The sequence below is a fragment of the Ornithorhynchus anatinus genome, chromosome 7 (assembly GCF_004115215.2).
Source record: "Ornithorhynchus anatinus isolate Pmale09 chromosome 7, mOrnAna1.pri.v4, whole genome shotgun sequence".
Lineage (NCBI taxonomy): Eukaryota > Metazoa > Chordata > Mammalia > Monotremata > Ornithorhynchidae > Ornithorhynchus > Ornithorhynchus anatinus.
In genome coordinates, this window is record NC_041734.1 from 14200249 (window position 1) to 14216507 (window position 16259).

At 42.2% G+C, this 16259-nt stretch overlaps 1 protein-coding gene across 26 annotated transcripts in view; it reads right to left on the bottom strand.

Annotated features, from left to right (window-relative positions):
• The window catches only part of DTNA (dystrobrevin alpha), a 282794-nt gene that overhangs the window by 31408 nt on the left and 235127 nt on the right, over positions 1–16259 (bottom strand). For all 26 annotated transcript variants that reach the window (XM_029068850.2, XM_029068846.2, XM_029068847.2 and 23 more), the window contains 3 exons: positions 15500–15587; positions 12468–12565; positions 8327–8440 (listed from right to left, as the gene is read on the bottom strand). In XM_029068850.2, coding sequence (XP_028924683.1) covers positions 8327–8440; positions 12468–12565; positions 15500–15587 — 300 coding nt within the window. The remainder of the gene's footprint in view (positions 1–8326; positions 8441–12467; positions 12566–15499; positions 15588–16259) is intronic.

The window sequence follows — 16259 nt, forward strand, 5'->3', positions numbered from 1 at the left end:
AGGGTGAAAAGTAAACAAGAAATCTGCCATTCTGACACTTTCCAGGAGGAAATCTCTAATACTAGTGTTCAGGGGGTATCCAGTGACAAGCATATTTTCTGGGTTATGTTCAATATGAACGGAAAGCTTCCAAACACAGAGAAGTTAATTGGCGTGAAAATTTCCTGCAATGCTGAGCCCCTGGAAAGGTTTCTGAAGAACTCTTGAGCAGCTCACCAGACAAATGGAGAAGGAAACTCTCCCAAAAAGATTATAATAAAGTTTACACAGGGTTCTTCAGAGAGCTCTGAAATAATAGCTTCACTGGATTTAGACATTTACTTTGGATCCCGTGAATTTCTCATGGGACAAAAGCAGGAAATATATTATCTTTCCATAAACAGCCTTTTTGAGAAGGGTAATGCAAATTCAGTAGGAATTCTTTGGTTCTCATCTTTGCAGTTGCCCCTTGACTAGTCCTCAGAATTCTTCACCAATCAGAGACTTAGTCTAGGGTGAAGGCTTGGCAGGTTCACTTCACCTTTGAAGAGTCTCTCTGTCATCACCCATGTTGTCAACTTCCATAAATACTGAGATGCTCTGGGGGCACAAGACACCAGATTAGGCTCAAAGCCCTGTAATCTCACTCGAGATATGTGGGGGAGAGGTACCATCAATCGATCAATCAATGGCATTTATTGAGCGCTTACTGTGTGCAGAGCACTGTACTAACTGCTTGGGAGAGTGCAGTACAGTAGAGTTGGTAGACAAGGTCCATGCCCACAAGGAGTTGCCAGTCTAAAGGACCATCTTGATTTGGAGTGCGCTAACCCTTTTTTAGTTACTTCTGCCAGTATTTGGGTGTGAGCAGGAGAACATTAGGACCAGATGGGTTAACAGCATGATACTGTAGGCACTCTAATAATATTAAAGCACTAATAACAACTGGCATGGGACCTGTAAAGATAACTGATACCTGAATTGGTAATAATTCGGAAGGACCTGAGTTCTAATCCTGATTCAGCCACTTGTCTGCTCTGTGACCTGGGCCAGTCGCTTAATTTCTGTGTTCAATGACCTCATCTGTAAAACATGGATTAAGACTATGAGCCCTTTGTGGGACATGGACTGTGTCCAACCTGATTAGTTTTTATCGACTGCAGTGCATGGTGCAGTGTCTGGTACATAGTGAGCACTTAACAAATGCCACAAAAAACCAAAAAAAAAACCAAATCTTAGTAATAAACAAAACATTCAGCCCCTACCTAGGCTTTTACCTACGTGGTAAATGGCTTCCTAGAAATTACCACAAAGGTTTCTGGGAGGAGGCATATGCTTTTACTCTGAAGAAGGTGAGCCACGGTAAGCTAACTGTTGGCAGGGAATGTGTTTGCTTATATTGTACTCTCCCAAGAACTTTATGCTCAATAAATACAACTAAGTGAATGAACCAAATGAGTCGAGTCTGTATTCTGTTGCATTTTCCCAAGTGCTTGTGCAGCATCTTGCAACCAGGGGGTGCTCAAAAAGTATTATTACCATTATTATTGCATGCCGATTTCATCAATTGATAAATAGTTAATTGAACATCTACAGTATGCAGAGCACTTTACTGAGTGTTTCAGCAAATACAATAGAGTGAGAAGATACAATCTCTGCCCTTATGGTGTTTACAACTGGGGTGGGGGAATGGAGAGGGACAGACACAAAAATACTACAGACAAGGATAAATAGAAGGGAAAGATGGATATGTGGAGGAGCAAGATTTTAAATATAAGTATAGATTGCATATTTATGTTATTAAATATTCATACAATAATATATATATATAATATAAAGGCATGTATATGTATATATACACAAATTTACATACACACAAGGGTTACAGTGTGTGAATGCATAAATACAGAGATAGTGAAAAAAAGGCTCAACTGGAATTTGGGGCCTGCCTGGATCACACCTACCTACTCTGTTCTCTCCCTAGCACTTAGTACAGTGCTCTAAACACACTTTTAAAAACAGAGTTTTTAAAAAATGTTCTTAACTGATTGAGAAAAAAATAAATGGAAAGACCTCCTGAAGGAGGGGCAATTTTAGAAGGGCATTTAAAATGAAAGAGGTATGGTCTGGTGGTTCTGAAAAGAGATGGCGTTTCAGTCAAGAGGAAGGGCATTAGAAAGGAGTTGGGGGCAAGAGCACCTTTGATACTGCGGACCACTCCCTTCTCCTGAAAGCACCACCTTACCTTGACTTCACTGACACAGTCCTCTCCTGGTTCTCCTCCTATCTCTCTGATTGCTCATTCTCAGTCTCTTTTGCAGGCTCCTCCTCTGCCTCCCACATCCTAACTGTGGAGTCCCTCAAGACTCATTTCTGGGTCCCCTTCTAGTCTCCATCTTCACCCACTCCCTTGGGGAAAACGTGCACACAGAGCTTCAACTGCCATCTTTCCATGAATGATTCCAAAATTTATCTCTCTAGCCCTGACCTCTCACCATCTCTGCAGTCTCATGCCTTCAGGTTGGATGACTCACCAACACCTCAAACTTAACATGTCCAAAACTGAACTCCTCATCTTCACACCCAAACAATGTCCTCCCCCAACTTTCCTATCACTGCAGACAACGCTACCATCCTCCCCGTCTCACTAGCCTATAACTTCGGCATTACCCTCGACTCATCTCAATCATTCAACTCACACATTCAATCTGTCATGAAATCCTGTTGATCCTACTTTCACATCTCCAGAATCCACCCTCTCCTTTCCACCCAACCTGCTACTACTCAGATTCAAGCACTTTATTTCCCACCTTGACTACTGCATCAGCATCCTCACTGACCTCCTTGTCTCCTGTCTCCCCTCTCCAGTCCATATTACATTCTATGGCTCAGATCATTTTTTTAAAAATTCAGTCCATATCTCCCCACTTCTCAAGAACCTCCAATGGCTGCTTATCCATCTCCACATCAAAAAGAAATTCCTTACCATTGGATTTAAGACACTCACTCAGCTTGCTCCCTCCTACCTTATCTTGCTGAGCTCCTACTACAACCCAGCTTGCACACTCCTCTCCTCTAATGCCAACTTACTCTCTGTACCTTGATTTCACCCCTTGCCCATTGCTCACTCAGGCCTAGAACTTCCTTTCCTTTCACATCTGACAGTCCACCACTCTCCCTACCTTCAAAACTCTCCTAAAATCACATTTCCTCCAAGAGGACCTCCCTAACTTAGCTTTCACGTCCTCCACCTCCTTCCCCCCTCCACGGATCAACTATACACTGGTTTGGGTACCCCAAAATCAATCAATGGCATTTATTGAGCATTTGTTGTGTGCAGAGAACTGTACTAAGCACTTGGCAGAATACAAGACAACAGAGTTGGTAGACACATTCCCTGCCCACAACGAGTTTATAGTCTAGAGGGGGATTGTTTAATTTCAATCTTGGGCTTTAAAGTGAAACATCTTGAAGGGTAATTTATTTAGAAACTTTTGTGGCTAAAAGTTTATCTGGGGTTGCAAAAAGTTTTATTAAGCAATTTTTGCTCTTTCTGGCATATTCATCAAGTTTAAAAAAATATATTCCCTTTCAGGGACTGCAAATAGTCACAGTCCTGTACTAATGCAGGGGATTCAATCCCTGACCCAGCTCCACAACATTCATACCATTTCAAAGAATAAGGAAAATTCATTTGAATTTGCAGATTATATTTCTGTAACTAAAGGTGATTTTTCTCTCCAAAATAAATACTTGAAAGAGAACTCTGAGTCCCCCTTGATGTTTCATTCAGTGAAGATGGATTGGCATGCTAAACAGAGCCGAGTTTCTTTTGAAGCAGGAATATGCTTGATATTTGGTCTTGGAATCCCTTTACTGAACTTGTGAACATCCTGAAATGCCTTACCTCCTTCATTTGCCATTAAGCACTATACTTTAAGTACTTCGATTTGCACCCCAATCTCGCAGGACTTATGTCTATATCTTTACACACTCATTATTTCCCCTATCTGTAATTTATTAAATGTCTGTCTGCCCTTGTAGACTGTAAGATCCTTGTGGGCAGGGATAATATCTACCAATTCTATTTTATTGAACTTTTCCAAACATCTAGTACAGTACTCTGCCCCCAGTAAGTGTTCAATAAATACCACTGATTGATTCATTGGTGAGCTTGAGAGGAATGAAAAGTGCAAGCTGGGCCCTAGTGGAAAAAGAGAGTGGATAAGTTAATGAAGTACCTTAGAGGCAGTTTCTGCTTGAAGGATATCAAAGGGTTAAGCTTCATTAACATTTGGAAGAGCAAAGTACTAGGAACTGTGGAGAGGTATGGGCAACCATTTGAGATTTTCAAGGAGTGGGAAGACTTGTACAGAATGAATTTTTAGAAAAATGATCTTAGCATATGCTAGAGACATGACTTTTATAAAAATTTGACTGAATTTACCCAAAATGTATTTTCTTTTAAAACAATTTGCTATACATTGTATTAAATTCTCATAAAGCATAACAATAAATACACTGAACTTAATCTTTACATGAATAAAAAATTTACATCTCCTTAGGAGAAATAGTATTTGCATATTGTAGTTCATTTACCTGGCAAGTGGCTGAGAGAGCCCTTTGTTAGGTAAATTTAGATCAAGACACTCAAAGAAGTAAACTGATGAAACATGACAATTCTTTTATTGGTTCTACATGGGAACTTTGGTTTTAAACCTCAGTGCCTTGTTATAGCTTGCTTTTTATCCAGATTTTTAAATGCAATTCCAGGAAATGCTTAACATCCAGATTTTGGTTCCATGTCTTTCAAGATAAGTACAAAGTTTTGTGATTTTCAATCACTGTGAAACCACTTAATATGAGACATCTCATATAGTATGCTAGGCATTATGGATGATAATTAACTTAATATTGAAATTGTACACCCATGCTTTATGGCAGAGTCTTGGGGATATTTCTGAAATAATGCCTTTGCTTTCAACTTTTGACACCTGAAATAATTGGAAAACTGAAAAAAAATAAGCTTTTTCCAAACTGTCATTTATAAGCACAATGCCCACAGGTCCTGGAGGCACAAAGTGTTTTTTTTAACCTACTGCTTCTTTCAAGGGAGCATAGCACAGCTTTCATTGCTTGTGCAAGTGGAGGTTTTCCCCCCACCGCCCCCCAAATCCCAAATCAACGAATAAGCACTTATGAACTTATTTATACCACTTCTCAGGACTCATGTATACATTTATTCAATTATTTATTCTGACCACTCTAGCTGTAAATATTTTCATCCTTACCCACCATTACAGGGTGAGCTCCTTGTGGGCCAGAAGTGTATCACTTCTTTATTCTGTACTTCCCAAGGGCCAACTACATTGCAAAACACCAAGTAATAGTAATAATAATAATGGTAGTTGTGGTATTTGTTAAGCATTTACCATGTATCATACATTGTACTAAACACTGAGACAGTTATAAGATAATCATAATGAGAGAAGATAATAATCATAGAGAAGCGGCATGGCTCGGTGGAAAGAGCCCGGGCTTGGGAGTCAGTGGTCATGAGTTCGAATCCCGGCTCTGCCACTTGTCAGCTGTGTGACTGTGGGCAAGTCACTTCACTTCTCTGGGCCTCAGTTACCTCATATGTAAAATGGGGATGAAGACTGTGAGCCTCACATGGGACAACCTGATTACCCCGTATCTACCCCAGCACTTAGAACAGTGCTCGACACATAGTAAGCGCTTAACAAATACCAACATTATTATTAATGGACACAGTCCCTGTCCAACAAAGGTTCACGGTCTAAGTAGGAGTGAGAATGGGCATGTAATCCCTCTTTTACTGATGGGGTAACTGAAGCCCAGAAAAGTTAAGTGACTTGCCAAAGTGGGTGCTTAATAAATATTCTCACTACTTCTAGTGCATTCTGAGGGGCTGGAGTAGAATGGGTAGAATTCTAAGACTATTAATCAATCAATCAGTAGCATTTATTGAGCACTTATTATGTGCACAGCACACACTAATCGCTTGGGGGATTATGATAAAACAAAATTAGCAGACATGTTCCCTGCCCATATGAGCTTAAAATCTGCAGACTATACAAGACTACATAAGAAATATAGGGATTACACAGGAATATATAGAGGATTAGACAGGAAATGATAAAACTCTCTTTTAGAAAATGAATCAGGCAAGATTATTAATGATACAAGGGTAAGAATAAGAAGTGTAATGCTCAGAGTTTGAACTAGGATAATAACAATAACAATTATTATTATTGTGGGATTTGCTAAGCATTTACTATATGCTAAGCATTGTTCTAAATGCTGGGGTAGACACCAGGTAATCGGGCTGAACACAGTTCCTGTCCCACATGGGCTCATAGTCTTAATCCCCATTTTACAGATGAGTTAACTGAGGAACAGAGAAGTTATGTGACTTGCACAAGGTCACACAGCAGACATGTGGTGAGCCGAGATTAGAACCCATATCCTCTGACTCCCACGCCCCTGCTCTTTCCACTAGGACATACTGCTTCTCAAGAATGTTTCAAGTACTTCAAAAGATTCATGTCTGCACTTTACTAACGACCCTAACTTTTTTAATGTATATTTTTGTGTTGTGAAAACTCCGAGGACAATGGTCTGTCAGATAACAATGTCTCCCAATTTTTCTCCCTCGTCCTCCACTAAAAAATGGGTGGAAAATATCCTTTTAAGCTCCTGAGTTTCCTGCCATATCTAAACTGATGGTGGCATTGGTATGGTGGATACAGAGTGGCAATCATGCAGATGGTTGGCAGATAGGTCACATGTACAAAGTAAAAAAAAGAGTCCTACGTAAAAGATTGGCATCTTACTTCAGCACCCAAACCGTGGTCCACCCAGCATCTGGTTGTAATGCTGACTGCAAGAGACATCACATCCTGTCTTTCTTCATTATAGACCATTAATGGGACTTTGGCTTCTGCAGGATGGATTATATATTCTCTCTGCTGTGGCTAAGTCTCCCATTTGGGAGCTGTTCCCTGCAACTTTTCCAATTGGTGGCTCTCAAGGGAGCTTTAGGTCTAGAAGCAGGAGATTCATGGGCTTCTCTGGGAATTGCTTTTGCCAGCTGTTACTGATGAATAGGGAGACAAATGGGCTTACCAAGGAAATGTCTTCCTGTATCAGTTCAACCATAAAACACAAGTGGAGGCAGAGTGAAAGCAGCAGGCTTGGATACATGGCCTTTCAGTTTTAGGAATTTCAACAATAACAAATGATAGGACTGAAGTAAAATGAAGAGGACAGAACTAAGAGCAACATTAGAGTGAAGTTTCAGATTATGTTTTGATCCAAGGAACATTGTGTTTTAAGTCAAAATGGACAGTGAACAAAAGAGAAAAAAATAACTTGGGAATCTAAGTGAATATGAAATTACTCACTAAGGAGAAATTTAAAAACCAAACCAAACTTTCAAGGAATCAGTCTATTTTTTTCTTTTGGTCTCACCTGGCTAGGGGTGAAAGGTGACAGCAAGACTGGAAACTTGAAATCCGTAGGACTAAGGCAGGATAGCTGAGGCCAACAGGATGCTCAATACCCCCTTCCCTAGGCATGCCCACACCACACTCCCAAAACACTGGTTGATTTTGGTACCTCTGGGGAATGGATTCGAATCATGGGCAGGCTGCCAATGGCAGGACTTTTTCTGTGGATTTCACCTCTGAGATTTGGGAGTATTGTGGAGAATTTAGACTAAATCTGTCCCCTCTCTCAGAAAAAAACTCCAAGAGACTTTTAGGAACACTGGAAGCCCGAATGTGATCTCAATTCTCTAAGGTTTTTCTGGACTAGAAGCCAGTCTAAGGTGTGAACTGGATCCCAGCCCTGCCCAAATCCTAGCTCTGGAATCCAATCCTAGCAGGTTCAGGGACCTGGTCAGGGCCAACGGCCTGCAAGTCTCCTTTTGAAAACTTTTCACTTTGGTCCATGTTGCTGGAAAACATGCTGTGGAGCCAGGTTGCCCTCTAAAGAAGGCTTACTGATGTAGGAGTCAGAAAGACCCGGGTTCTAATCCCATTCTTCCACTTGTCTACTGTGTGACCTTGGGCAAGTCACAACTTCTCTGGGCTTCAGTTCCCTCATCTGTACAACGGGGATGAAGACTGTGAGTCCTATGTCAGACAGGGACTATATCCAGCCTCATTAGCTTGTATCTACCCCAAGACTCAAAATAGTGTCTGGCACGTAGTAAGTGCCAACAAGTGCCATAATTTATTGATTTATTTTCTTAATTCAGACTATCTCTGGACAGGAATCCTGAGGTGCTTGAAACAACCGCTCCACTGCGTTGGGTCCTTACCTGAGAAGTCGCAGCTCGGCTAGGAGAGTGGGGTTCTGCTGTGCTTTCTCCGGGGTGGGCTGAGAAGCCTGCTCATGCTCCAGTCGCAGCCTCTGGATCTCCTGTAAGATTTCTCTTAGGAGAGAGGACAAGGTAAGAATCCAACATCAGAAGTCATTCAGATGATTGGTTTCTAAACACATCTTTTACCGGAAGAGAAGAACGCTAACTTGTACAAACTTCAACCTGGAGAGTCGGACACTAGCAGTCGGTTCTAAATTCTAGAGCAAAGAATAAAACCTCACGATGGAATGTCTAGTTTTCAATCAATCAAACAATGGTATTTATTCAGTGCTTACTGCGTACAGAGCCCTGTACTAAGGGCTTGGGAGAGTACGATACAACAGAGTTGGTAGACACGGTCCCTGCCCATGACGATTTACAGTCCCTAAGAGGCCCCTTTTATTCACCACTCAGAAACTAAACAATCTTTGCTCTATTCTGAAAGGCTCTTTTTGGAGGGATGAAGAATAAATGATGCCTGATATATTGAAACTAAAGAGTCCCCCCAAATCCAGTACTTGCTGAGTTTGATAATCAGAATACTGGTTTCATTTTTTCTCTCACTGAGATCAACTCCTCTCTCTCTTCTCTTAATGCTTTCACTCCAACTATAGAGGTGGATGAGGGCAGCCCATCGGAATAAAGTACCATTCATAGGATTTGCTCTAATCAACCTTGGAATCTAAGAGTGTTAACAGGGTTCAAGGGAGAATGACAGAGAGGCTGCAGAAATGAGGTCATTAAGGCTCCCGGGGACAATTCCACCCTCTTAGGACCTTCTCCTCTGAGCCATCTGCCCCCTTGTAGGCTCCCACTGTCTTAAGCCCTGGCTTCTGTCTGACCTGGTCTTTGCCCACAGCCTGGTGAAATATGTGGCTTTAAGACATTTGGTCACTCTGGCCCCATTCTAGGCTGGTGGAAGACTTCTCAGCTCCAACACACCTGTCTTTCCTTGCCTGGCACTGCAACTTCCTATGGGGAATTTAGAATGGAACTTTAAGCTAGGACAGAGGGGGGCCTGATTGTTCAATAGTATTTATTGAGCGCTTACTATGTGCAGAGCACTGTACTAAGCGCTTGGGATGAACAAGTCGGCAACAGATAGAGACAGTCCCTGCCGTTTGACGGGCTTACAGTCTAATCGGGGGAGACGGACAGACAAGAACAATGGCAATAAACAGAGTCAAGGGGAAGAACATCTCGTAAAAACAATGGCAACTAAATAGAATCAAGGCGATGTACAATTCATTAACAAAATAAATAGGGTAACGAAAATATATACAGTTGAGCAACTTCCAGGGACTGAGAATGAACTGGGGTTGCTGTCACTAGCTCAAACAGGAGGTTAGTTATTGGCCAACAGGGCAAAGAGGACATTGGTTCCACCTTCAGATCCTCTCAGGCAGGTGTTCGGGGCAAACCCACTTGGGCTCAGCTCCCTCTTTTTCTCTAAATTCAGTGACTTGCCCCTTCGGCTCCTCTTTGTGGGCAGGGAACGTTTCTATCAACTCCGTTAAATGGCACTGTCCCAAGTGCTTAGTACAGTGTCCTGCACATAATAAGCGCTCAACAAACTGATGGATCGATCTGATTCTAGATGGGAGATTGCTCTGATTCTAGATGGGACTCTGTCCCCCTGCACCACTAGCTCCGAAGCGCCTTTTGACAGACAGGCCAAGATTGCTATGGTGCAGGGCGGCACCTGTGCGACGATCCTACAAATGGGTCCTGCACGTAAGTCGCCCTTTATGTACACCTCGCAATGTGCTCACCCCCGTCTGCCTATTCAATGGTTGTGCTGCCGGAGCCAGGAGGAACACACCTGGGAGGGAAGAAATAGTGAGTGGAGTTGGGTAATCCACTAGCCCTCTCCTCAACCCCTTTGTGAAGGCCCGCCCGAGGGGGGGCGGGGGGGGATATTACACCATCTTCATCTTTGCTGTAATTCCATTCTAATCGGGTTCCAAACTAATGAATAGTGATCCAGCCAACCTGCTGCTGCCACCAAGAGGCCGTACCCTGCCACGAATCTGGTCTTGGATGCCAAAGACAGAGAGTAAGGCAAACCACAAGATACAGCAGGCTTACAATTTTTGAAAACGTGTTTACATTACGAAAGCTGCTGTACCCTGCGGAGTGCCTTACCACAGACTGGGCACTTGTGTATATTTGTATACATTTATTACTCTATTCATTCTATTAATGATGTGTATATACCTAGGATTCTATTTATCTTGATGGCACTGACGCCTACTTGTTTTGTTTTGCCGTCTGTCTCCCCCTTTCCGACTGTGAGCCCCTTGTTGGCAGGGGTTGTCTCTATCTGTTGCCGAACTGTACATTCCAAGCGCTCGGTACAGTGCTTTGCTCACAGTAAGCGCTGAATACGATTGAATGAATGAATTGGGATCTATTCCAGAACCTCTGGAAAAATAATATAAAATGTATTTAAGTGCTATATACCGTAATGTTAACTCTCACTAAGTTATTGTTTAATCAAACAGTGGTATTTATTAAGCACTTACTGTGTGCCGAGCACTGTACCAGGAGCTTGGTTTAACTTTGTTAAAGTAATTCATAACATTCTTCTTAACATTAACTGAAATGTCACGCAATGAGTTTTTTCAGGACTGTGGGAAGCAGAGTGGCCTAGTGGAAAGAGCACGGGCCTGGAAGTAAGAAGATCTAGGTCCTAATCCCAGCTCTGCCGCTTGTCAGCTGTGTGATCTTAGGCAATTCCCAACTTCTCCGTGACTTGCCCAGTACAGTGCTTGGCATATAGTAAGTGCTTAACAAATACCACAATTATTATTATTATGAGGCTGCCAAAGAAGAAATAACTGAAACTCACCATAGCGTCAAAACCAGTAGGAGTCATCTTACCCCAAAACAGATTCGTCTCCTGTGGCCTGGGCAGGATTTAGGCCAAAATAATTTCCAGACCCTAGGAGCCTCCATACCTGCTTCATTCCCCTTCCTCTACTTCCCCTGGTCTTTGGTGCTAACAATGGCTAGGTGTTCTCAGAAGGTGTTTGATCAATCAATCAATCAATTATAAAGAATGCTTACTGAGTGAAGATCACTGTACTAAACACTTGGGAGAGTACAATATAACAGAGATGGTATGCACGTTCTCTGCCCACAGTGAGTTTACAGTCTAGAGCGGGAGACAGACATTAACATATATGTATATATATATAAAAATTATGGATATGTACATGAGTGCTGTGGAGCTGAGGGAGGTATGAATAAAAGGAGCTAATCCAAGTGCAAGGGTGATGAGGAATGGAGTTGGAGGTGAGGAAATAAGCATTTAGGGTGTTCAAACAACATTTCCTGTGCCCTGTTGGTCACTCAATAAAATAGAGCAGATCAGCATGTTTCCAAAATAAACTCACTAATCTTTATAGAAAGTTTCTATAGACAATCATTTCCCATCTATATTTCTGCTTTGTTGTTTTTTAAAAATACATTCAGACCCAGACAAAATATCACACTCTATTAATATCGTCAACTCTTTGGTCAGGAAAAGCACTCAGTACTGTGCTCTGCACATAGTAAAGGCTCAAAAAATACCATTGCTTGATGACAAAAATGGCTTCCTCCTCCACACACTCTTTCATGACAGGCAAGTTAGCAGTCATCTGTCCACTCATTCCCCCCAAAGCCACCAAACTCCACCTAGGATCCTAAGTGTTCAGACAAGATCAGGCAGGAACCCCAATCAAGTTCTCATGACTTTGCACTGCATCTTTGTTAAAATGAAAGGAGAGCAGAAAGAGTCAGGCAGCAGAAATAGCTTACAAAAGGTTAGCCTCATCAATTTAAGTCCTTAAGATCTATCTCTATTGCCTTCTCCCAAGCGCCTACTACAGTACAGTACTAAAGTAGGCGCTCAAAAAATTCTATTGACAGATAAAAGTTCTGCTTTCTACAATTTTGCAAGCTGGTATTAAGTTCTACTGAATGTAGGAGCAGTTCACCTTCGTTTCGTCTGTAACCCAAGGGATGGGGAGAGGGTTGGGCATTTAAAATTTCAAGGAGACTGACATGCACAATCTAAGATGTACTAAATCCAACATGCTCTGGCAACTCTTACCTGTTCTTGTTTTCAAGCTCTGCAATCAGCTGTCTTTGCTGTTTATTTGCATCAATGGTGAAAGAGATATCAGAAGCCCCTCTTTGTTGACCTGGCTGCTGTATAAGATAACAGTTTGCAAGATTTAAGATCTACTGTACCAGAAAGAATGATTCCCGAGGCTTTTCAAGGTTGGCATCACCAAAAAAAAAAACAACACACAAAACAAAAAACAATGCAGAGATGTACAGGCAAAGAAAAGGAAAAAGAATATCCATTAAAACAAAACACAAATCAGACAAAGCCAAACTAGCAGTTCAGCACAACTGCAGTTATTATCTTGAGTGTATTTATTCCACCAAACAAGGACAAAATTCCCCCATCTGTGAAAGCACCATTGGTCATCTAGTTTACACTCTGGCTGTGGATCGATGTCTGGATCACATGGCATACCAAGTCTCCCTCATTCTACGGAGTTCACCGAGATGTTGCTTCATGAGGCTTATGTCTTCCACCAAGCCAATTTTTTGATAACGACCAGGTTATTAAATAATTTTCTGGGGAAACAATCACCAATCCAGTTGAACTACTTTTAAATTGTCTATTTTGTTGCAGAAGCTGTAAATAAAGCATTTAGCTACAGGGCGCCAAGATCTTTAATGCTACCGTCTGCTATTCCTGCTTAGGCAGGGGTTGGACTGCCCCCATGGGTTCTGGCAATAAGACAGCCAGGGCTGTTACAGGGTCATTTGTACAATTCTGCTCTTCACACAGCTGGGCCCCCAAACTGTCTCATTCATGACAAAAGCTTGTGGGTTGAGAGGGAAAGGATGTTGCCAGCATGCATCACTGCTTCCCAGCTGATCAATGGTTTGCGGCAAATTTGACCCATTCTTATCAGTTTTTTTCCTTAATTGTCATTACCTCAAACTCCATTTTATCATCACATTTTGTAAATATTTTTGTGTCTGTCTTCCCTTAGAGGACAAGCTCCAGAGGGCTTGTGCTTCTGTGGTACTTTTTCAAGTTGTTAGTAGAGTGCAGTACATCTGGTTGGGCACTCGATAACGAATAACTGTGGTATTTGTTAAACGTTTACTGTGTGACAAACACTAATCTAAGTGCCGAGGCAGGTACATGTTAAAGATGGTCAGATACATTCTCTGTCCCACATCGGGATCCCAGTCTAATAAACAGCATTAGGACTATTACCAGTACTACTAATAAAACAATATTTTGGGTGGCTAATGGTGAATAGCAGAAGCTGGGTTTATCTACTGTAATTTTGTTTTCTGTAATTCTTGGCCTTTGGAATGGCACACTATTGGACAGGAATATCAGCTGCTAGGATTATTTGGTTATAAGCTTCAATTTCTTCCCCCAGTCTTGGGCAATACTCTTCTGTCCTCATCCAGCCACACAACCACTGGTGTTTACTAATTTTAGGTTGAGGGCCCCTCACAGAAAAGGAATAAGGAAGGAGCAAAATGTGGGTATATTCTGACTGGGCTAGTTTTCGAGTGATCCTGTCCATAAATCAGGCAGGATGGGGTAAGAATAAATGATATAATAATAATGATGGTATTTGTTAAGCACTTATTATGTGCCAGGCATCGTTCTAAGTGCTGGGCTAGATAGAAGCTACTCAGGTCAGTCACAGCAGTTGCTCCACATGGGACTCACAGTCTTAATCCCCATTTTACAGATGAGGTAACTAAGGTAACTAAGACTCAGAGAATTTAAGTGACTTGCCCAAGGTCACACAGCAGACATGGCACAGCAGGATCAGCACTTACGTCCACTGACTCCCAGACCAGTGCTCCTTCCACTAGACCATCCTGCTTCTGTTTTCTCCAGGTCCCTCCCAGAGCTATGAATTTATTAGTGTTACCATATACTCCATGCACTGGATTGTTAGAGAATTCCCAATGTAATGAATCGAAGATGTTCTAGTTGGAGCTAAAGTCCCTGAATGAGTAAGTATGCTACGTGGACCAGGGAGACCTGATTTTTGTATCTTTGCCTGCCTGAAGCTAGGAAAAGGAAAGCAACCCAGAAGATGGGTCACATAAGCTAGGAGGATTTGCTGGTTCTGCCCTCCCAAGGGATCCTACAGGGTATTAATCTTTGAGCCATTCCTCGACACATTGACTTTCTTTTCATTTAATTTTCATTGTGCCCCTTTGTCCTACCAGACATGCTGAGTTAGCAAAACACAATGACACTGACCTTATTTATGCCAGTTAAGATTTTCTACCCTTGCATTAGGTCCCTGCCTCATGGCCTCTCCTTTCTGAAGGGGAAACTACATTATGGGTCCGTCATCCCCTTTGGCCCCAGAGTCGTTCCTGGTGCCATAATGCCTGACCTGATCAGAAAGCAGTGCCAACGCTAATGGACCGGGTCAATAGGTGCACCTGCCCAAGATCATTTGTTAAAACGCGTCGCATTTAGGGCTCAGACAATGGTGAGGGTTTCAGCATCCCCAAGAAGATTTCCTCACACCCTCTGCCACCCAAAGGCAAGCATTCATCTCTGACCCCAGCTTAGATACATTTGAAACAAAGGGGTCAGAGTTGTTAGGTTATTTTTGATGTGGAGATGGGAACAAGTGGGGAGCGTGCAGCTGCGTCAACTTCACGTGAGCTTCCCAAATGTCCCTCAGTTCTTCGGCTGGAACAAATAAGCTTCTGGGGTTTATAGTGGTGGCGGGTGCTTTTATGATCTCCATCTAGGTCACACAAGAGGGAGGATGACCCAGGGGCCTAAGCATGGGGTGGGTAAATAAAGGATTTTCAGCTTTAACTCAGCCTCTGCAACTGCATCACAGGCAATTTAGCCAGTTATAAATTTGGAACTGTCACCAAGATACAGTAAATAACAACCTGGCTGACAAGAAAGGAGCACAGAGTGCTACAGAAATGACTATCAATAATCACCCTAGCAACTGAAATAGAAAGAACAATCAGCTAGTGGCATACATTTGCCGGATTCTGGAGGGGCCTTAAGCCTCAGAGGTAAAACACCCATGACCCTTAATGAAAATTACTTACAGACGAGGATGTCTCAGCTGCCAGTCTTGCCGCATACCTGGCAATCAGTCTGTGCTCTTCATCCAGACGGTTTGGGCTGTCGAGCATGCTGTTCCGAGAAGGGAAACAGGGAGAAAGTTAAACACTTGTGTGTGCTGGATGCAATTATCTCCCTCTAACAGCCACTTGAGACTTCACTTTTTCCAGCTTGCAATTTGCAAGCACTACTAGTCTCTTATCCAAAAGCTTTGGCTTTGACCTGCCATATGCTCCAGAAAGGAAACAACAGAGTGAATCCATATCTTCAGATGTTTAGTGGCTGAAAGCCTCCAAGCATTAGTGACTGAGCTGAACCATCAGCTGCAGTGGCAAATTTCACTGTTAATTAAAGATTCTCCTTCTGAGGAGGGTGAGTTTGCTAGAGTGACTCCTGCTGACAGGGATTTGGCATTGTTACCCGATTCCCACCCTTGCAGCACAGTTAAAGAAAGAGAAAAATCTTAAAATCTGCCTTTTCAGGTGCTCCCATTGTTGGGATCTTTAACCTAGACCCCAACAACATATAATGGATAGTACTTTTATTCTTTCAGGAACTTTGCAATTGATCAATTTTTTAACACATTACTTTAATACCAGGATGAGCTAGGTCAGTGACAATGAATTTGTTTCACAGATCAATCAATGGTATTTATTGAGTATTTGAGCCCTGGATTAAGTGCTTGGGAGAGTACAATGCATCAGAATTAGGAGACAATTCCCTGCCCTTAATGGAATGATAGAG